The following is a 22,339-nucleotide window of genomic DNA, read 5'->3' as shown; positions in this document are numbered from 1 at the left end:
ATACACAATTGATGTCTTGCCGATTTATTGTATTTATTAAAATTGAACTGAAAAATGTGAAAACAAATAACCAGCAGCTTCATTATATTTTTACGTTTCAATTTATTTTTATTTCATTTTATTAATTACAAATCCAATCTCAATTGTTGTAATTTACTACTCGATGCCCAAATTATGTATGTAATAACAAAATTTTTAAATTCGTAGAACTATCAAAACGCTATGGTCATTCGTGGCTCGAAATAAATTATTATTTAATTCGATTACTCCCATTCTATCATTGAGACCAGCGACAAGCATCTAGCAAAAATCAAGCGCTCCGCATCCATCATTAGGATTGTTAAGTATGATGCCTAGAACGGAATGACAAACTATAGAAATTTACTCATTTATTACTAACCGTACGTTGCTCACAAGAGTATTTTCGACTGCTCTTGAGGGTAGTTTTAGTAAGGCCACTGCCTTCAAAACGTTTGTCATCAGTCTCAACCCTCATCGTAACCATTGGTACGTTACATCTAGAAACAATCGACTACATAACTCGGCCAAGCTGACACTTCGCTGCCAAAACATGTTAGCTAATAAAGAACCTTTTACCATTGTAATTCGTACATACAATGTGTAGCCCTAAGTCACGGGCTTGATCCCAGGTCGCGCCAGATAAGAATATACAATCTTGGCAAAACGTTTTTTTTTTTTACTCTAAACAGGTTAAGGTTTCTTTATTGCTATTTTTAACGACAAAATAAATATGACATCTCACTGAATAGGAGAAAAATTAATAAAGCCAGCTTAATAGCTGCCTGGCAAAGCCAGAACATACTTTACGTACCGCGATTTTACTGTTCAGCGCTTGAAGGGACGTTATGATTACTAGAACCAGCTCTGGTTAGAACTAGATCAATTAGTGTCAATCATCCCATGATAGCTCTATCCTAGTACAAATCATTATTATAAGAATAACGCCGAATGTACCTACTATGTGAAGTACAAATGATACAACAAAATACGAATTTTATAGCTATCGAAATAATGTCCCAATACAAGACTATTTATACCCAGAACAGTTTAAGGTAAAGTTTCCTGGCTTACGAGAACACTGTTACTATGAGTAAAAGTCGCGGAAGTTTAAAACAATAAAATATAAAGACACCGTATAATCAACACATGTGCAACTTTATGAGATAAAGATTATATAGATTATGGATCCGGAAACATTAGTTCACTTCAGACTTTCAAATAAGTTTTATTATTGCAGGAGCTTTTATAATAAAAATGATTACTCCAAAACAACAAAAATATAAATACTGTCACAGAATTACTATTATTGACGAAATCAGCTAAGCGACCGGTTACACTGTGTGCTTGTAGTTATAGTGTTATCATACCACAATTGTACACAGTTTTCAAACAATCATTTCTCATTCCTCATTAACTTATTTATAGAATCACTGTATTAGGTCACTGAACCGCATTTACAAATGTACTTAGGTAATTTTAACCCATTTCAAAAATGGTTTTGATGATATGTATAATACTGTTAGAAAATAAAAAGTAAAAACAAACTATTAGCCTAGCCTGTCTATCGTACGATATGTTCAAGTAGTCAGCTTGAAATAACCGTTAATAAACAAAACAAAGTGACGATACGTCGCCATCTCATCTACCCTCAAATGGGAAATATAAAAGTTCATGTCTTTAGTGATGAGATAAAATGTTCAAAACACAATTAATTGAATTTCGCTGTACACTCTATAGACAGACATAACTTTATTCGACATCAAACTTATATTTATAGAAAAACATTTGATGATGTCTAAAAGTAATTTGTCTCAGAGCTGATTTTCAATAAATACCTTCATATTTTTGCATCTAACGTGTGACCAGCACAATCAAAATCAGCACAAATAAATTTGTGTAAGAATAGTACAAGAAATATATAAATTTATAGATTAAGAACAAACAGCAATAGCGTAGTGAACTGTGCTAAATATGTATGAAACCAAACGCAACCAGTTGCTTAGGTACATATTAAACACGCACCGCACGCCTACAACGTGTTTCAAAGTCAAAAAGAAGGCAATAGTATTAGAAGTAAGAAGAAGTAGCCATCCCGCTCGCGGGGAGTGCTTATTGCAAATTATTTGTCATTATCAATATCATTATAGTATTATTAATTAATTTTATTAATTATTATCATTTTGCAAAGACTTGCAAAGTGAAAGGAACATTTTGGCGTAAGGCCGTTAAAGTAGTCAAAATAGCTACTAGTCATATGAATCTGAATTTGTGAACTAGATAGGTACTTATTGTTTTATATTGAAGTGGGCAGATGTCCTCAAGAGTTAAGTAATCTACGATTACTAAGATCATTTATAAAAACACACTTATAATCCTTGCAATAGCAGGGTGCCTAGATTTATCGTAAATAAATGCAGTAATTCGCACTACCCAAAGGTTTTCATCCATCTACCCAAACACAGAAGTGCTTATTAAACTTGTTAGTATTGTTGCTAGAAAGACAGTTATTAAATACATAATAGGGTACTTGACACCTTGAAACAACAATTCTAGGAAGCAACCCTTTTAACATCAAAATAATAATTAACTGTAAAACTTGATTTTTTAACTTTGAAAGAATTAAGTAGTCAACTGAGTTTGCAACTAAGTGACATTACAGGTCACTAATTGCCGTATAAAATTAATCGGTAGAGTATGTAAGTTTGGTAATCTCAAATACCAAAAATATGAAATGTCTAAAACCAAAATGTCTAGAACCACAATTTACAAAATAAAATTTTATCGTCAAGCCAATGCGATCCACGCAGGTTTGCAAAATGGGATTTACCGGTCTTCGCATCTCGTCCAACTTTTCTTTGCAACGCTGAAGGTTCACTCGTCGGTACCACCATCGCAAGTGGGGGTGAGGGCGTCGGTGATGTCGTCAGGTCGCTGCGTTGCCGGCGCGTGTATACGCCACCTTGGAGCATGTACACGCCACGTCGGCGCATGTGCACGCCTCGTCGGCGCATGTGCACGCCTCGTCGGCGCATGTGCACGCCTCGTCGGCGCATGTGCACGCCTCGTCGGCGCATGTGCACGCTACGTCAGCGCCCGTGTACGCCAGGTCAGCGCATGTGCGCGCCACGTCGGCGCATGTGCCGCCACGTCGGCGCATGTGCACGTTATCGAAAGATGCAGCATTGAAGTCCATGAAAAACATCAAAGCAAAAATGCATTAATAATTTAGTAGGTACACGTATTATCCCGCTTCTGATGTGGGAGATTAAAGGAAGATATCAATAGGTAAAACAGCGTTCAAATCAACACAGCATATTTATTTAGAAATAAGGCATTTGTCCAAGAACAACAATATATGCGATATATTAAATTAGCATTAATTATGACTATGTGTAATAGTCTTTTAAACAATGCAACAGTATCATCATCAAAGTCACTTACTTACAGGGGTTCCACCATCAGGTAGGTATAGTAATTTGTATGAAGCACAACGATAAAGACACAGTATGACAGTAATGACAGTATGAACTAGTTTCTATAGGAAAATGGCGTTACCTGGACTACGTCAACAGCTCAGAGCACAGCTTGTGCGATGTTCGCAACTGAATGATATCTGAGCCGGCGACGGCAGGTAGGTCATATTTATAAAAGCGAACAAACAAATGACGTCACACCGGGTGGGAGCGGTTTAGCGACCAACTTGTTTACGAGCTAATTTGGAACCGTTAAAATTCAAAATATATTAAAACAACTCTTCTCCCACATATAGCTCAGCGATGTCGCAATAGCAATCAAATTATGACGCTCGATTTACCTCGCTTCACACAGCACATCCTCATCAGAGCTATCGGTATATAGGCCTCCAACAAGATGGAGCGACGACCTGATTAAGATCGCGGGATCGCGGTGGATGCGAAAAGCAGAAGACCGATCTGAGTGGAGAGCCTTGGGGGAGGCCTATGTCCAGCAGTGGGGACGTCTTTCGGCTGACATGACGATGATGATGACACAGCACATCTCTGGTGGAAACAGCTGAGCGGAGCGAGGCGAGGCAAATGAAGCCTTTCTATTGGTTAATGAAAAACACATCCCTCGCAACACATCCTCGCACATCATTGGTGGAAACGCTGCTTTAAATAGAACCGTTTCCGACTACACTACACGTAATTATTTCAAATTCAATACTATACTGACTGGTGGATAACGTCTTCCCTCATATTCCCCCAATTCCGGTAAAATATGCAAAACTCCATGTTAAAGATTTACAAATCTTCTCACCGGCTCATAGTCATAGCAAATACTTTAGCAGACAATAAATCCTGCAATAAGCTCTTGGTACAGTCTGCTAAGAATATATGTGTCAAATATTTTTTATGTGCGAAAAACGCTTTATAAAAATAATAGGATAGGTTCCGTAACTCAACAAAAAAAAGGTAAACCTCCGTTTTCTGTCTGTAAAGACCTTTTTCACAGGAATGCAGAGAGATATATCAAGTTGAATTTAATATAAATTGAATTACTTACGATACAAAAAAGGGTTTTTAGGTGTGTACACGATCAAAAAGTTATATTTTTCGAAATTGATTCCGACTCTTGACTAGTTTTTTATCACTTTTCAGTAGTTATACTCCTCATTTCTTTTTTTGGACGCAGTGATGACCTCTATAACTACTTACCCTGACCCAGACATTTATTTACACATATTCGATACACATAAAAATACATTAGATGGATAAAAATAAAAATAACATCGAATAGTATAAAGTGGACCCCACTCAGCATAATGTCTGGCATAATAATGTCTGGGTAATGTAATGGCATGCTTGACGATCGGTTTCGAATTTTCATCATGACTTTCTTATAAAGATAGTGTGTTGCAAAACGAGTATACAATTTATATACTAGGAGTATACTCTTAAACACTACAGAATTGAAATACTCAGAGCAAATTGTAAAACTTGCTAAAGTCGCAATCCCGCATTTTTTTTGTCACATATTCATGCAGCTGACTGTACAAGGCCTGTGAGGGGTCAATTTGATTTATCGTGTGAACATGACGGTCGAGTCCGACTGTACGTCATATTGGATACGGATTTATGATGGATGGTTTGAGATAGTAAAATAAAAGAATTTTTGGCAGATAAATAGTTAGGTACTTATTCTATTCTTTACTTAAAACTACTTTTCGTGTTCAATCTAATTTGCTAATAGAATGTTTTAAACTTCTGCGATTTTGACATGTTTTTAGGTCTTGATCTTGGTGAAATAAATTATTTGGGCAGTTCTACGCGCGTTTCAACCGCTATCTGTTTATTGTCGCTTATACTGAAGAAATGAGTCAGACAGAATGGGAAAATTTGGATATGAAAATGTTACTCATTTAATAAAATAATTACTTGTAATTGATGCTTCGGGTGCCGTCGTTTGCCGATGGAAAACCAAACAGCCTACATCTATTCTGTGGGATAGAATAGGGTTGTCAATTTAACAACGGCCCAAAACAAACAGCTTATGCAGTTAATATCAAAACTACCCACGAGCTTCCAACCACACACTGCCAACGCCCCTTTCTTCTACCCTACATTCGTGAAAAAATCTAATAAAACCGACTGACCGCGCGTGACCTGCGCGCCGCGAATAAATCTCGACGCGTTTCATATTTTATAGCGCTGTAGAGTGCGGAAGAGACAGACAGGCAGATAAGAGCTGTTTCAGACTAGCGTATTCATTGCGCGTATAAGCTCGTTTTTGAAACACGCGCATATAAACTCGTACATGACGCGCGTACAGATGCGGTATTGTTTTTTTCGGGCGTTGAACACGTAGGAACAGTGGCGTGGCCGGAGGGCTAGGCGGGGCAGTACCCGGGGCCCGAAGCTCAGGGGGCCCCTCGTACTCTGACTTATAAACTATAAATGACAAATCTGGAGCACGTCGAATTCGGAACACGACGGATACGGAACAAACGATTTTAAATATTTTAGTTGGGGCCCTATAGTTTATTTTATGCGTAGGAATGAGCGCGTACACGGCGGTTAGATTAAATCAAGCGCGTGTAAGCGCGTACGACAAAAACGACCGTGTAAGCGCAGAAAGAACGCTAGTCTAAAACTGCCCTTAGTAGTAAATGATGTTTTGCGTTTTGACATTTTTAAACCCGCTAATATGTATGACTGGCTCAACTAGCCTAAGGTAAATGTACGAGTGTTCGTCACTGTCCCAATAGTTGGCATCTTTAATGTTATGTCATTAGCAGTAGAGATGACAGCAGGATGTCGTCTATTGGGCATTAACGTGACGAGTACACGGACGTTTACCTTTATTATCATTAACATTATAAATGCGAAATTTGAGAAGTGTATTGGAAACGTTTCCGACACGCTCTTGGCCGGCTTTTTTTGAAATATCAGTAGACTTAATTAAATAACAATTGCAGAGCTAAAAATAGTCTACGGAACTTTATTGTTTATAAAACGGTCAAGCATACTATAAGCGACGTGAAAATAATGAATTCGGCGGGGTAAGAGCTCCTGAAATAAAAGCTATTAAAATATTAAAGTAATATTGTCCTAAAACGCATTTAATTCCAGGCCCTGTAGCAACGTTCGTAACTCTATCCCCCGCAAACGGGATGAATACGGAGCGAAGTTGCGATGTGTTGTACAAAAATAATATGGGACTATCCACAAAAAGAAAAGTTTTCGCATTAAAACTGCAGTACCCTTGAGCTCTAGGAAAACCGGTATTATTTTTGGAAAATATTAAACTAAATGATAGTTGGGTTTCTCAAACATGCTATGACGTAACAAACCGTTACTTACGAGACCGACAACGTAGCTACATCCCCAATAGCGTAGATGAACTTCTCTTATAAATAAGTGATCACTTTCAATTACGTGAATCGTTTGCTTGTTTTTCAGTTTTGGTATAAAAAATTAAGACGGACAAGACATTTCGGATTCGTAACCAAAGTAAAAAAAGCATTTTGTTGAAAATTTTGCTGTGAGGTTAGCTTGGCACTTGTTATGTAGTTATTCCTCACGAGTTTAATAGGTTTAACAATTTTGCTCGTTTAGACTTCAAGTGTCAAAGTCAAACATCAGGAACATTTCTTGCACTCCGACTTCTTGCCGAAAGGTGTCGTGTTTCGTCACTTCGGGGAAGAAAGAAAGTATTTATTTGCCAAGAGTACAACAATAAAAACAATACAATATAAAATGCTATACAACACAGATTATAATAATTTAATTTATTAATAATTTGATTTAATTAATTATTTATTTGGAGCGAAGATGAAAATACGTAAACAACGTATTTTATAATTTTAATTGTGATCGTTAGACTCTATCATAGGACAAACTGGTTGAATATTTCAATAGACTTAAAACAAGACTTAGAAGAATAAGGCTTCTGGATATAATACTGTCGATAAGGACCAGTACCAGATTAAGCTGCGTTCTTACAGAATGTGTTTTTCATGAACCAGTAGAAACGTTTCATTTACTTATCCTCGATCAGCACATCTTTAGTGGAAACAGCTGAGCGGAGCGGAGCTAGGTAAATAAAGCGTTCCTATTGGTTCATGAAAATCACATTGCTCACAACACATCCTCGCACATCTATGGTGGAAACGGAGCCTTACTCTGAAATTTGCAAACATATCGACGTGGCGTTTGTTTTTATAATTAAATATCTCAATGTTATGACGCACCTTTCTGCTTACCCATTAGGTGATGGCTCCATCGGGGAAGACAGACGACTGTTTCATCCAGAACATCGACGGCGACCAGTACTCCATCAGGTTCATGCCTCGGGAGAACGGGGTCCACAACATCAACGTCAAGTTCAATGGGGTCCACATCCCTGCTTCTCCGTTGAGGATTAAAGTGGGGAAGGATGATGCTGATCCAGCGGCTGTGCATGCTCATGGACCTGGGCTGGGAGCTGTTAAGACTGGTAAGCCAATGCTATGGTTCTCTAATTTTTCACCGAAAATATATTTCCCAAAACTTGGATGAACGATTTTTTTAAAACTGTAGGTACTTCCGAATGGTTATTAAACTAACGTAAACCTTTAGGGTTCTACAGGATAGTCCTGAAATATATCCTAAATGGTTAATAGTTTCAAGAAAAAAAAGTTCATCCATTATGAAACAAGAAATCATTCATTTGCGAAAAATATTTTCGGCGAAAAGCCAATTCAATAAATTATCATTTCGGCCAATGTAGTTTCGTTTTACTGATACACAGTCCTTGTCTCAAAGTTGGGCTTGGGCTGTTGACGCGAGCCCAATGCGAATTGGGAACTTCATATACGCCATTGAATTGCTTCGCGAGTTGTGCGGGTTTCCTCGCTGTGTCCCATCACTGTAAAACTCGTAAAAAAGTCGAAGTGTAAATTTGCATATAAATTCTGAAAAACTAAGAGGTACAGTCGAGTTCATCTGAACACGCTTCTCTACGCCGTTAACAATAGAGTCGTATTCAGATATTTTTGATAAAATTTTTGTACGTGGCACATAAAAAAATATTGGGGACGTTATATTTTATCTGGGTCTGAATTTTTTTCCTTACCTATTAAAAAATTTAAATATAGTCTTATTTTATCATTGCAACATCCTAAGCAGTGCGTAAAATTATACATTACATCAGGATGTGCATCAATGGTTCATTGCTGCAGCGCCGACAACTTGATTTGTTCTGGTTTACAAAGTAATACGATCAAATTATTTTATTTAAATGCAATCGATGTGTTTTGTCACCAGGTCTGTCATAAGGGTTGAAGGTGAGATTTGTCTGCAATGTCGTACAATGTGAATTGTACTTACTTTACAATGTTAGGTATGAAGAAGAATGAATACATAATTTAATTCTGAAACAGGGAATCAAACGAAACCCTTAATTCGAAAATCGAAATTCGTATCGTACCGTCCCTCTCACTCTAGTATTAAATAATATTAGCGTCAGCGGGACGGCAAGATACGAAGTTCAAATTTTGCACGCCGTAGTACCTATAGGGCCAGAAGGCCTACTACCTGATTCGAAAATCGAAAGTATAAGTAACAGAGGGACCTAACGACACAAACTTCGATTTTTTAATTTCGTAGTAACTCTGCTGCATTTGAAACCCACGAGTGGAGTGTTAACCTGACTAAAGATCAATGTGCGTTAATTTAAAACTTGCCGCGCCCCAACATGGCATCATTTTTTATAATTTTTGTAAAGGTGTCTGCAGGTAAATAATTCGACTAAACTGAATACTTGTAAATTGTTTCCGAAATTTCATATTCAAAATGTCACCTTTGAAGCCTTCACTTTAAACATCGACTGATTTACGGCAACACTTTCTCAATCACTATAAAAACCTAGAAAATATTCACTAGGGTATCCTGTCAAACTATACTGAGCGGCAAAAATCTGGCCCTCAAATGTATGCTGAATTGGTAATTTTGTATGAAAGGTGGGCCAAATTATCTGCTGAAATATGTATTTCAGATTATTTTATAAAGCCTCGTATAGGCTAGCTCCAATAATCTTCTCTTGCTAGCCCGTGTCCAAATTTTTTCCCAGACCAATAAGATCCTTATGAACCGATGTAAATTTAATGTTTCCCTTCCCTTACTCATAGTTTGAAATGCTTTATTCATGCAGGTATCAAGACGGATCTGATCATTGACACGTGCAACGCCGGCGCTGGTATCCTCGCTGTCAACATGGACGGTCCCTCCAGGGTTGCGATGGACTGCACGGAGGTCGAGGAGGGCTACAAGGTTTGACAAGACAAGTTTCTTTAAGCTCCACTCTAGACCCTTGAAACCCTTGGGGCTTGTTGCGGATATCAATATGTTCAGCTATGACGAAGCTTGTTGTCTATATCTCTAATGTTCACCTGACGAAACCTGCGCTGTGAATGAGGTTTATAGTGGTCCTTTTTAAACAATGAATTTTTACATAAAAATAAAAAACACATAAAATTAACTAAAACGGGCTTCCTCTTCCAAAGGCAGCGCAGCGCGGGGCATTGTACCTAAGACGCTAGCGGCGTTGCCTCGTTGCACTGCGAGACTCAGTCTTTGGGCGAAGAAAAAGCCTGCTCTTTGGTCGCCAGATACGCCGATTAGTTTGTCCGACACTTCTTTAATTTTTTTTTTGTATCGGACGACCAAGGCCCAAAGGTTTCGACCGCAAGTGCCGCAAAAAAGTAGTTGTTCTTTAGAATGGCATATTTGCGGCACTTGACGGTTTGGGCATCGTCTGCAGCTGTCCCTGGCTTCCGCGCAGACCGTTGGACGTGGGACGGGGCTAACGTATCCACGCATGTAACATCCCACGCCAACGGCAGCCCCAGTCGCCACGGCACCAACGTACAACCGTCGGGCCTCTTCCCGTCCGCAGCAGAAAGACCTGTAGGCTCTAGGGTCGCGGGGATGGACGCGGAGCCGAGAGCTCGACGGACGAGATCGTTGAGTGTCCTTTTTTGAATTGAATAAATATTAAAATTTTGGGGATTTAATAAATTTGAGAGTTTTTGTTTAATCAGAATCTCTGGGCTTGACATAATGGGCAGCTCAAATAGTTTGCTCCCAAAATCAAAGTTAAAACATAGCCTGTTAAAAAAAGAACAAATTAAATTAGAAGAATTCCGAATCACTGAAATTGATTTGAATATTTTTTTTTTAATAGCTAAAGCTAGAGCATATACGAATGGAGCTTTAATTTAATATAGTTAGAATTTGGTGCACAAGCGCGTTTGTCGCTTTCCATATAGATCTCTTGACACTGTATAATTCTCGTTGTCGTCAAGTTGATATATAATGTATCCATTATTGATCCTAGAACTGTTTAAATTTGTATCCTAAAAGTCGCTAGAAAAGTCGGTAAACCATTTTTGTCCTCAAAACTTTTTTTTGGATCGCTAAGACTTTTAGCAAAAGTCGTTAGTTCTAGCGACAAAGTCGCTAAATTGGCAACACTGCGGTAGTTGACACGAGTTGATATAAATAAACTACTACTTCATTAATCATAATTTAGTCAACACAAAACAGAAAGGCGACCGAAACGCCCAATTAAGCCCAAGTATTTTTAAAACAGTCAACGGTTCTAAATTATTCGCGATTAGATAATGTATTTTCTACGAGATATAGACCCGTATTCATGGCGCTAATAGATGCATCGAAATATCGGGACCTCTTTAAGGCAATCATGGTGTATATCCAGTAAATATATCTCTTATAGGAAAACTGTTGACACAATGTATTCCTCTTACAGGTGCGTTATACTCCCCTGGCTCCTGGCTTCTACTACATGAGTATCAAGTACAACGGACATCATATCGTTGGTTCACCTTTCAAGATCGAAGCTACTGGTAAGTTACGTCAGGGTTTAATTATTTTAAAGAGGAATTATTTTGCATAAACTATTGTCCTTGTTTCATCATCATTAGCCTGTATCAGTCCACTGTTGGTTAGAGGCCTCTTCTTGGCACGTTACTGAGCTCAATCTTTGGCTCTCCTCCTCCAATGCTTGTTTGGTACGTGTCAATGCGGATAATAAACGGTTTACGATTATTAGCAGAGAAGTTTAAAAATTACATTTACAAGTTTAAGTACAATCTCTATCTGCACATCATAGACATTTTTTTGTTGGAATTGACATCACTTTGCTAATGTATCTTTTTATTCATCATCAGGCGGTAACCTAGCTGAAGTTGGTGCTCAAGAAACATCATCAGTTACCGTTGATACGGTCCTAAAGGTGGCCAAGTCTGGCCAGAAGCTGGGGCCGGTGCTGCCTAACTTCAAGTCTGACGCCTCCAAGGTCACGAGCAAAGGCATGGGGCTGAAGAAGGCGTATCTGAACAAGCACAACTTGTTCACGATTCATGCTGGTGACGCAGGTGAGATGAAGTTTAGAACGGTTTTAACAAGCTTTGGCGTCAAACTTTAGTTTCTGTTTCGAACGAAATTGGTTTTCGGTTTCGGTTGGAGATATCTCGAATAATTTTGGTCAGACACTGGATTTAGTAAATGATTTTGTAAAGCAATGTCTTCTATTTAGATAGATTAATTATTTTTAAAATACCTACGAGGTTTAAAGTAAACTTGCTGATAAAAAAGAAGACACCAATGAATGTAAAGGTAAGAACTATCTTGAAGTCAATCTATGTATAGAAAACTTTTAAAGAATGGATGTTTCAATGACTTTCTCAATGTGCAGTTAATTATCATTGCAAGAATATTTAGGAATAAAATAAAATAAAGAATATTCAGTGAGACAATGTTGTAACGCAGATTTAACTTCGGTAGATCTATAGTAATTAAGGCAACCCTCACAAGATATAATTCTATCACACGGTACAGGTGGTACCTTGGTATGTACAGTCAACCAATTAAAAAAATCAATTGTCTGTAACAATCCTTATCGAATGACGTAAATGTCATGATGACACGGCATTAAAGTGGCTTAGGCATCAAAACAAAATGGTTGGCTATACTCATACTTATTACGTTGATGACATTATCTCATTCATCGTGAAGACAACCAACACATCCTACTGTATTTATCTTCAGTCTAATGGTGTTTAATATTCCATTCTGATGTTCATAACGTTGGTACCTACCTGTGTTTGATCACCTTGACAACTTCTATTTAATACTTACATCACATCACCTTACTTTTGTCTTTACTTACTTACTCTTGTCTCCAGGCAACAACATCATGTACGTCGGCATCCACGGCCCCAAGGGCCCGTGTGACGAGGTTCAGCTCAAGCACAAGGGCCGCAACAACTACGAGTGTTCCTACGTCGTCAGGGATCGCGGAGAGTACATCCTCATCGTCAAATGGGGGGACGACCATATCCCCGGATCTCCATACAAGGTCGACGTTTAAAGTGACAGAAACGCGTTTGTGGAAATTTTGTTCATCGCTTTCATTGTGTATTTGAGATATTTCATTGATGGTAAAATGTTTCTCTACTATATTTGGATCGTGTTTTGTATAAATCATTGTTGATGTACCTTGTTTTTATATAAACAAGTACAGGGGTCACATGATGTAAACTGTGAAGCTTATTAATTTATTGAATTAGACATTACCTCCGCGAAGTAACCTAACTGATGCTCATGGAAGTGTATGTCCGAAAAATTTCAAGACTTTCACATTAGAAACTAGGCATAACATAAAAAAATAAACGTTCCCTTTTTTCCCATCGACTTGACTACGGAAATATAGTTGATTGACTTTGAACGAAGTTTCCACAAATTTGTTTTAGCAGCAGGTAACAATATTAATATGCTACGGACGCTGATTAAGCTGATGGTTTTGAATTTGTTTACTCGGTTTAGTGTAAGTGTGATGGCGAAAAGGTTTTGCAAAAATTCAAAATATGATCTCTAGATGTATCGAAAAAAAAGTTGATAAGCAGAACCTTTTCGCTATCCAGTTTTTCTACTTTATATTTATTATCAAGTTTTCTTGTTCCTTCTTTGTCATATTTACATCATTTCGTATGTTTATAGCATTGTGAAATTCTAACATGTTCAAGCTTTGAACGCATTATTCTTAAGTTTTTGTCACCAGTGCTTTTGAGAAAATTTATATGTTTCTCGTTTAGTGTTTAGGGCGACTAAATGACAAGACATATAAAGTATTACTTGGAGTATTCCCTATGTTTTAAGTTCAATGAAGATCCCTTCTGGAATTTCTACGCGAATTTGTCTTTTCTAGTCTACAATTTTTCATAGACTTCTTGTTTTATAAAAAGTGTATTGAAAATTTATTTTCTTAATTCGCTTATATCTTTTAGAGAGGGCGAAAGACAGACTTCAGATTTTTTCGATCTCAATTGTCAAATCACTAATGTTTTTTTGGAAAATCTGTTTTTTGCCTCCTGCCCCCGGAACTGCATTGGACCTATTTTATATTTTAAGTGATTATGTATCTGCTTTGTAATATCGAATGACTTGTGCTGAATGAACTGTTTTACCTACGTAGGTAGAATTACCCTGTACGTTGTAAATACCTATTTTAAGTATTTTACTATTTGCGACTGTTAACTAAATAAACGAAGAAAACCTCTGAGGCTTGTTTAAATGTATCTCCTTTTAATTAGTCAAATTATAAAACATATAATAGAAAAAGGTAGGTAGGTATGTTTCCAGTGCAACATTTTGCTCTATCTAATGAAATAGGGATTAAATAAAAACATATATTTGATCTTGGCATAGTTGTAATTTTAATTGATTTTAAGTAACAAAAAAGATTTCGTTCACTTTCATGATCTGAACCTAAAACGCTAGACAAAGCGAAACTACCGTAAAACGAAATTACTTACAAAAATATTCATTTAATCTAAATAATAAGTTTACACTTAACTTAAAAAAAATCAAATACAATATCACATTTCTACTTACAATAGAGAGATATTGGCGATCTTTAATTTCTTCTATTCCAAAGAAATTACATTTTGGATAAACTCTTGGCTTGTCATGAATAGGTACTATACATTAAATTCACGCACTAATATTGACATATAACACAACAATTGGGAAGATTTAAGTATTGCCGTAAATGTTATCTTAATAAAACAATGTTCGTTTGTACAAGAACTTAAAAAATAGCAACTGGATTATTATGCGTGGAGGACATGCACCCACGGCGCTGCCAGCCTAACAACTAACCTAACCCGCACAAATAGCAATCATAGAAGAACAAAGTATGATTCCTCCAAAAATATTTAATCGTCTTTCCCGATTTCTCCTATCACATATACTCTTTAACTACACAATCGTGCAGAAAGACCAAATCAACAATTTTTCGTATACTCCAAAACTAGTCTAAATTAAGTTTTAAAAATCAACAGATTGAAGTGTCATCTCGTTAAGTACGTTCCGAAGAACCCGGGGTCACGGACCCGCGGCTAATATAATTGAGCACAAGCTTTAGACTAAAATAATAAAAAAACATGTCAATAATTTTCATGGTTCCTCAAAAAATTGGTTTCGTATATACAAAATATGTACAAAAATTGTCAATACCGAATGATCACATGTAAGCGAATTTGGCCACTTGAAAATGTCTATACAAAATGGAAATGCTTAAGATAGAAACGTAGAAAATGTTATCGACCTTTGGATGGATCATGGAAGCGGTCCAAACGAGGATAAAATTTTCTAGACGAAGGGCATAATACTTAATAAATCGTAAGTGCCAGCAGTACACAATTAAGTAATGCTAAATGAATATGAACTAAGTAGGAACTGAGTGCGAAAGTGATGTGTAGAGAGATCCGTGAGGTACAACTACGTATACAAAACAAAATGCAACAGAAACCGAACAGTGATTTCAAGACTCATTCCACTACTTGTTACCTACGTACATAATTTTATCTGTCAGGAACTTTTAGCTTTGTGTCATTGTTAAACTTATATTGGGATATTGTTTATTCATAACTTTTAAGCCTTAAATAATAAATACATTGTCCTAATATTTGCATTGATACCAGTACCTATATTAAACACCGAGTTTACAATCGGAACGGAAGTTTACAATTGTATAGCAGCAGGTGTAATATGTACAGAAAATAATAATTATTATTGCTAAAAAATATTTGTGATTAGTTTTCTATAAAGCGGAAGTAATTATACCTAGTTTTTGATTCGCAGCGACAAAAAGGCGAACGAGTCACCAAAAGCCGTTACCACCGTCCCTGCTTCTACCGTTAAATGGGGATCCACTTCCAGAAAACTAATCAAAATAAATATCAGTGAATGATTCAAATCCTTGAAATCACATTTCATACCCAGTACATTTGTAATCTACTCACAAAATTCAGAGTATTCGATACACGATATCAATTTAAGTCTAAAAAACATGAATTTTCATAAACGACAAAACGATCGTATTTCATACATTCATAATACCACTGTCATCGAGAGCGAGATTCTAAACATTTTATAATCGTTAATTTATAATACTAATAATACCATCGTAAGTACTATAAGTAGTGTCAATAGCGCGTAGCTTACTGTTTGTCTTTGTGAGATAGAGCGTGCGGGAGGATGTGTTCTGCGGGCAGCAAGGCCGCGGAGGGCTGGTGAGCGTAGTTGCGAATCTGGTGCAGCGAGATCAGCTGGTTGGGAAAGCTGTTGGGCTGCTGCTTGCCCTGCTGGAAGTGAAGTGGGTCGTAAAGATACGGCCGCGTCGGCAGGGCGCTGTGGTGCGAAAGCCCGTTCAGATGTGGCGCCATCGAGTTGATGGGCGTGAACGCAGAATTCGCGGCTGAAGATACCGGCGGTTGCAGCCCTCGCTCCTCCTGGCTTTCATGCTGCGCGAACAACGCACGGTGCTGCTGAAGTTGCTGCTCGTGATGCTCCTCGTTCTCTCGCTGCTGATGGTAACCACCATCATCCGACATATGAGCGGCCGAGTCCGGACTGACTTTCGGCCAGTACGGATGGTCCCCGAAAGGAGTCGCCGTCGGCGCAGCCGCGGCTAATGACCTGTTCAGGCCGCTCAGCCCTAAGGCAGAAATCGGAGGTCGCTTATCGGCCCTCTCGGCGTGCTTATTCATATGCTTACTTAGATACGTTTCTTGGGTATAACTCTTGCCGCAATACTGGCAGATGTGTGTTTTGAGATGCTTCGACTCTTTGTGTTTAGGAATGTGTTCCAGCAGATCCTTTTCGTGCGTGAAGCACTTGTAGCAGGAGTTACATTTGAAGGGTTTGTCCGTTTGGTGGCACCGGCTGTGGCTCTGCAGGTTTGACAGTTGGGAGAAGGCCTTGGTGCACCCTATTTGGGTACAACGATAGGGTTTGTCACCTGTGTGGGTGCGTATGTGCTGTTGGAGGTGTGAGAGCTGAGTGAATTTGCGTTGGCAGATCTCGCAGCGGTAGGGTTTGATGCCGAGATGGATGCGGGAATGCTGCGCGAGGTAGGAGGAGTTGGCGAAGGCCTTGGGGCACTGGGTGCAGCGATAAGGCTTCGCCTCGCGCAGGTGGATCTGCGTGTGCAGCTGGAGATCTGCCTTCGATCCGAACACCTGGAATAAGGAGAAAATGGGCGTTAGTCAAGTGGTTTGCATTGCGGTAGCGAGATGTCGAAATATTAGAATGATGAATAACAATAGTGATCAAGATTTATTTTGTTCTAAAAAATAATTGTTTAAGTATTTATCCATTCTTTAATCTAACCTTATCACAATTCATTTCAGTAATTTGATTGATTTACATATTTTAATTTTATCATGAAAGGAGCGCAAATGAGCATGAACCATCTGATCGGAAAATTATCAACACCGTTCATGAATACCAACAACTCAAATGTACTAATTTTGTCTTATTTGAATCAACGACTGCATTTACGGGTATGGAGTTACTTATTAAGCATTGAATAACAATAACAGTAATTTTCAAGTAAAAAAGGGTTTATTGGTAATAGTTCCTGATAAATTATAAAAAATTGGGAAAATCGCAAAACATTTTACATTGACATGCGTTTCACATAACACACAGTAACATACATAACCGTACAAAATATAAACACAACGTTTACACACACAGATAGAAAACAAGTAAGATCTTATTTCACTAAATAGATACAATAAAAAAATAGAGAGTAAAGTAAAACTATGAGAAAAACTTTGATATTGACAACATAATAAACTTCTAGTTTCTATAATGGTAAAGATGTAGAGCTTTATAACTTGTTGAAAATAAATGATTAAAAATCATAACAGAAATCGTCATGAAATGATCAGATTCGAGCGAATAGTTTTCAGAAATAAATATAGCTATAGCTTTTTTAATAACATGGTATATAGGTGTACCTATTAAAAAGTGTTTTGCTAAGAAATAAGCTCATGATAATGTTTGAAATACATTTTGACAGAGATACCTGAACCTATGTAGGTAACTAATTTTGTACGCTCTGTTTAAATATCGACAATATTTAGTCACACTACGCAAGCAAAATGCTTATCAATTTGAAACTATTACGCACTACCTTACAACGTTCATTCAAATTTGGTTTCTAACACCTCGTTCTAAGGTAAGTACGAGAAAACATTAAAAACTGCGTACAATTCATCGCAGAACAGCAGAAAGTGAATTCTGCCCTTGAACGACATCCACAGGCGGAACAAATGAATGCCACTGGACGGAACTTAGCGGTTAGAGATCCGCAAATAAGATGAAACATTCCCGCGTTATAGAGTTTATACTTATTTAGTTGTCTTGAGCATAATTTGTCCACTGCACAAACGAGTAAAAAGTTTATGTAAATCTGCAGCAGAGTGCTTTCACGTGTCTTTTTTTTCACTTTTCGATATTTTCACAGACATGATTTTGATAAATTGCCTCACTGCATAAAATACATATAAAATAAATTACAAAAAAATTAACAAACAAACAAAACAAAAACATCACGCCTGTATTCTCAAATGGGGTAGGCAGAGCACACGAAATGTTACCACTTCGGGGCCACTTTTAGCAATTATAGGTTTCAAGTTTGACAAAAACGGTACAATAGTGATAGGTTGCTAGCCTGTCGCCTACGGTATACCTTAACCTATATCCTCAGTCGCCTCTTACGACATCCACGGAAATTACAAAAAAAATACTCATGATATATTGCTATCAATCATGATCTATGGGGTGGCCTACGTCCAACAGTGGATGTCCTACGGCTGAGATGGCTATAATGACTCATGATACTTGTTTTCCCACTTTCAATAGTAATAATATAAACAACCGAATTATGTATTTTAATTTCAAACTAAGCTTAATTAAAGTATTCACTTAGAGCGTGAAAATAAAATAGAACAGGTGCTAATTTTTGCGACTACTTTTAATTTTGCTAATAATTAGAATAACTACTCCCGTAATACAGATTTATAAATGGTAATAAAAACCCCCAATCCATAACAGCAAGTCACACTTTTTTTTACAAAAGCTACAGGATGCTGCATCATGACATTCTTCACGCGCCGTAGCGACTTCCTTTAGGTAATGATTATAATGATGATGAACTTAGTAGCAGGTCCACGTGAAACTGAGCAAGGTGAAGTCAAGGCGAGTATTTTGGACCATTTAAGCAATTTAAGAATATGAGGTTGAAGTAAATGATGTTTTCGATGATGTCAAATGTAACAATGTAGAAGATGACAATTTAAAGAATCGTTACGAGTAACTTTTGGAGAGTGATATTTGAATATCTATAAAGAATCGTTTCGTACCACTAAGGCTAGTGGATAGTGTTTTGTTTAGGATTGAGGTGCCTTAGGGGCCCAAGGACACCATGTTTTTGCTTTTGTTTACTTGTTTATAGTTTTAAATCGTAGTGTTGGGTGTGACTGATAAATAATACCCAAGCAATAATGTAAGATTATCACCAATTTGCATTAAAAGCTAACAAACGACCTATGATTAGTCGATAAAAACGTGTCCGACAGTAAAACCGTAGGCTAATAATACACTAAAGACGTATCTATACATCAGTTAGTACTTCAGACTGATGTTGATGCAAGATAAGTACGCGATTCAAATATTAATAGTAAAATGTAAGCACGAAACCAAGTGCGCGTGCCAGCAAGCGCCGGCTTCGCACATTCAAAAGACTGTTTCGGTACAGCATTGATCTTTGTTATATTCCAAATTAGTTTCAACGAAGCTGCCAGTCATTCCGCCGCGTTTTCTACCACAATGGTGACTCCGCCGCGGTCTATGCGAGCCACGACTCAATTTTAACGCAACAATCAAACTCTATCAACCAATCAACGACACTGATCTCACAAATAAACGTAATAGAGTTCAAATTGCATCATCGATTGTTGATATAGCTACAACGATTCAAGTTAACAATGAACGTGTTTTATAAGACGACGCAAATGATTCTATACTTTACGCTGAGGATGATAAAGGTTGCAATGGCTATAGAAAGGGGAAAGCTGGAGTTATAGGATTCGGTAGCACGTCGGATGACTTGGTAGAAAATGTGAGACACGAACCCGATTGGTCACAGCCGGAAGATAATTAAAGTTTGGAGCACAGCTTAATGGTATGAGGCTGCGATTCGTAGTGGTGGCTGACTTTTAATAGGCAAGGAGCCAGGAATCTCTGGCTCGGTCTATTACACGAGAAATAGCTTAACGTACTTAATTATAACAAAATCGAGACACGTATAAATGAAGCAACAAAAAATCACACAGATTCTCAAAATGGCATTAGTGAATTATGCGGCATTGTTGCGGGCGACAAAAAGCGTGAAGACAAGGAGGTACCTAAGTAAACAAAAACAAGGAAACTATGGGGAACTAGAACACATGGCAACATTGGCAGAGGACGGTGAAGACAGTCTTGACAATGACGATGAGAAGAAACTATACGTATTAAAATATTACCATCAAAAACTAGTTTTAAAACTAGAGGTTTAAGTAATTCAAGGTGTTCAACTTTATTTATGTAACAAAATAAGGAGTAGTTTGAAGCAATTATTTTCAAACAAAAATAGCATCATGCGTCAATGATTTAGGTACCTAATTGACCGTCAATTATTGAGATCATTTCAAATGAAAGATGTCCAAGTTGCGGAAAATTTCCAAAAAGTTGGGAAAATTCCAGGAAATTTCTGGAAATTTTAACGTAACAAAAGGTGAGTTTCAATCTCCATACTAAATTGTGAGAATTACCGAATTTTACCTATATGTAAAAATTCCGCAATTTTGGGTAGCATCTTTGGCATATCAGTACTTCAAATTACTCGCATGTTTTGTGAGTTATCAACGTTCTTGTTTCGATAAGACTGTCGTCAGCGTCTTTAAGTACCTCATGGTCTGAGGCCTCCAAGAGACCCCACTCGGTGGGGTCGACAGCACCCCTTGGGACCCCGAATTCGGGGTCTGAAATGGTCTTTTTTCTCCCACGCTTATCTGCACTGCTGGACACCTGGTCAATTTTGGGTCAATTTTGAATATCCACATGCCAATTCAGTAAATTAAAAAATGCAAATTGAACATAGCAAAAATTCGTAACTAACTTTCAAGGATTGATTATTGATAGATATCTTACATTATAAATAAATAAGGCTTTGCTAAATAACGTTTTGAATATAAGCTTTTTTTTCTATCTCTCTCGGTCTATTTCCTACTGCAGGGCACAGGCTTTCTCTAAGAATGAGAGGGCTTGGGCCGTATGAATTCGATAAACTCAGAGGTGGGAGTCCGGATTTGAACCCACGACCCTCTGCTTGAGAGGCCATAGGTCAAACCAATAGGCTTTACACTATCTACATTTAATACTAAATGTTCAGTCCATCTGATTAGGTACTAAAAGTTGATGAAATTCGACTTGTTAATTTTAAGACGAAGTAATACCAACATCAGATGATGATGAGATGGTATTGCAGATGTTTATGGCCAGTGGTGATCTCTTACCATCAGGAGACCCACTTGCTCGTTTGCCATCCAGTCGAATAAAAAAAATAAAAAAAAAACATGAGAGACCTACGCAACCATCCAACAGTCCAACAGTGGCCATCCTACGGCTGTTATGATGGTGATGATGACATAACAGCATTCCAAGTTAAACAGACGATTGTGAAACCAACTAACTACATAATTAATGGAAAACTGATAACAAAACTGGCGAAACACTTGGATTGACGTCCGTCCATCAAAATACAAAACTTAAGCGTCATTTTAAATTCAAAACTCGGACGCCACCAAGGATGTATGACTGTCATTTAACAGCGTGGATTAATGTCACAGCCCTAACCCAAAGTACACACTGGGAAAAATCCTGGGAAATCTTGACGGGGGATAACGTAATCACCCTAATCTGAAGATCTGGTGTGCACTGACACTTTAAAATATAAGGGTTGTTGTGCCGGTTCAAATTCGTTATGTGTGTTCCTCTATCTACAAGCAACTCTTAGGCTGCGTTTCCACCAGCGATGTGACCGGACGCATTGCGAGGATAGTATTTTTTTTATTCAAAATTTTAAGAGAAATTTCCCTGCACAAGGCACTCCACTCAGACCAGTCATGTGCTTTCCGCATCCACCGCGATCCCGAGATCTTAACCAGGTCGTCGCTCCATCTTGTTGGAGCACAGCCCGGTCCGCGGACGCCATTCGAGAACCTTCTGACCCCATCGGCCATCAGTCCTGCGAGCAATGTGCCCCGCCCACTGCGACTTCAGTTTCACAACTTCAGTTTGTCTTTGTCATGAATCAACAGAAATACTTCATTTACCAATCTTCGCTCCACGGAGCTGTTTCCACAAGAGATGAGCTGAGCGAGGATAGGCAAATTAAGCGT

General features: G+C 37.9%; 2 protein-coding genes across 10 annotated transcripts in view; one reads left to right on the top strand and one right to left on the bottom strand.

The window, feature by feature from the left end:
- Nucleotides 1–14,100, top strand: part of cher (filamin A protein cher) — a 136,742-nt gene extending 122,642 nt beyond the window's left edge. For all 9 annotated transcript variants that reach the window (XM_074102915.1, XM_074102916.1, XM_074102914.1 and 6 more), the window contains 5 exons: nt 7,752–7,977; nt 9,673–9,791; nt 11,290–11,386; nt 11,711–11,917; nt 12,728–14,100. In XM_074102915.1, the coding sequence (XP_073959016.1) occupies nt 7,752–7,977; nt 9,673–9,791; nt 11,290–11,386; nt 11,711–11,917; nt 12,728–12,912 (834 nt within the window). In that variant the 3' untranslated portion in view covers nt 12,913–14,100. The remainder of the gene's footprint in view (nt 1–7,751; nt 7,978–9,672; nt 9,792–11,289; nt 11,387–11,710; nt 11,918–12,727) is intronic.
- Nucleotides 14,101–14,233: 133 nt separating this feature from the next.
- The window catches only part of LOC141438804 (zinc finger protein rotund-like), a 41,957-nt gene continuing 33,851 nt past the window's right edge, over nt 14,234–22,339 (bottom strand). Inside the window, exon 3 of the mRNA XM_074102783.1 lies at nt 14,234–17,065. Coding sequence (XP_073958884.1) covers nt 16,046–17,065 — 1,020 coding nt within the window. The 3' untranslated portion in view covers nt 14,234–16,045. The remainder of the gene's footprint in view (nt 17,066–22,339) is intronic.

This window comes from Choristoneura fumiferana, chromosome 19 (genome assembly GCF_025370935.1).
Source record: "Choristoneura fumiferana chromosome 19, NRCan_CFum_1, whole genome shotgun sequence".
NCBI lineage: Eukaryota > Metazoa > Arthropoda > Insecta > Lepidoptera > Tortricidae > Choristoneura > Choristoneura fumiferana.
The sequence above is the reverse complement of the archived record's forward strand: the minus strand, read 5'-3'. Positions and strand labels throughout refer to the sequence as shown.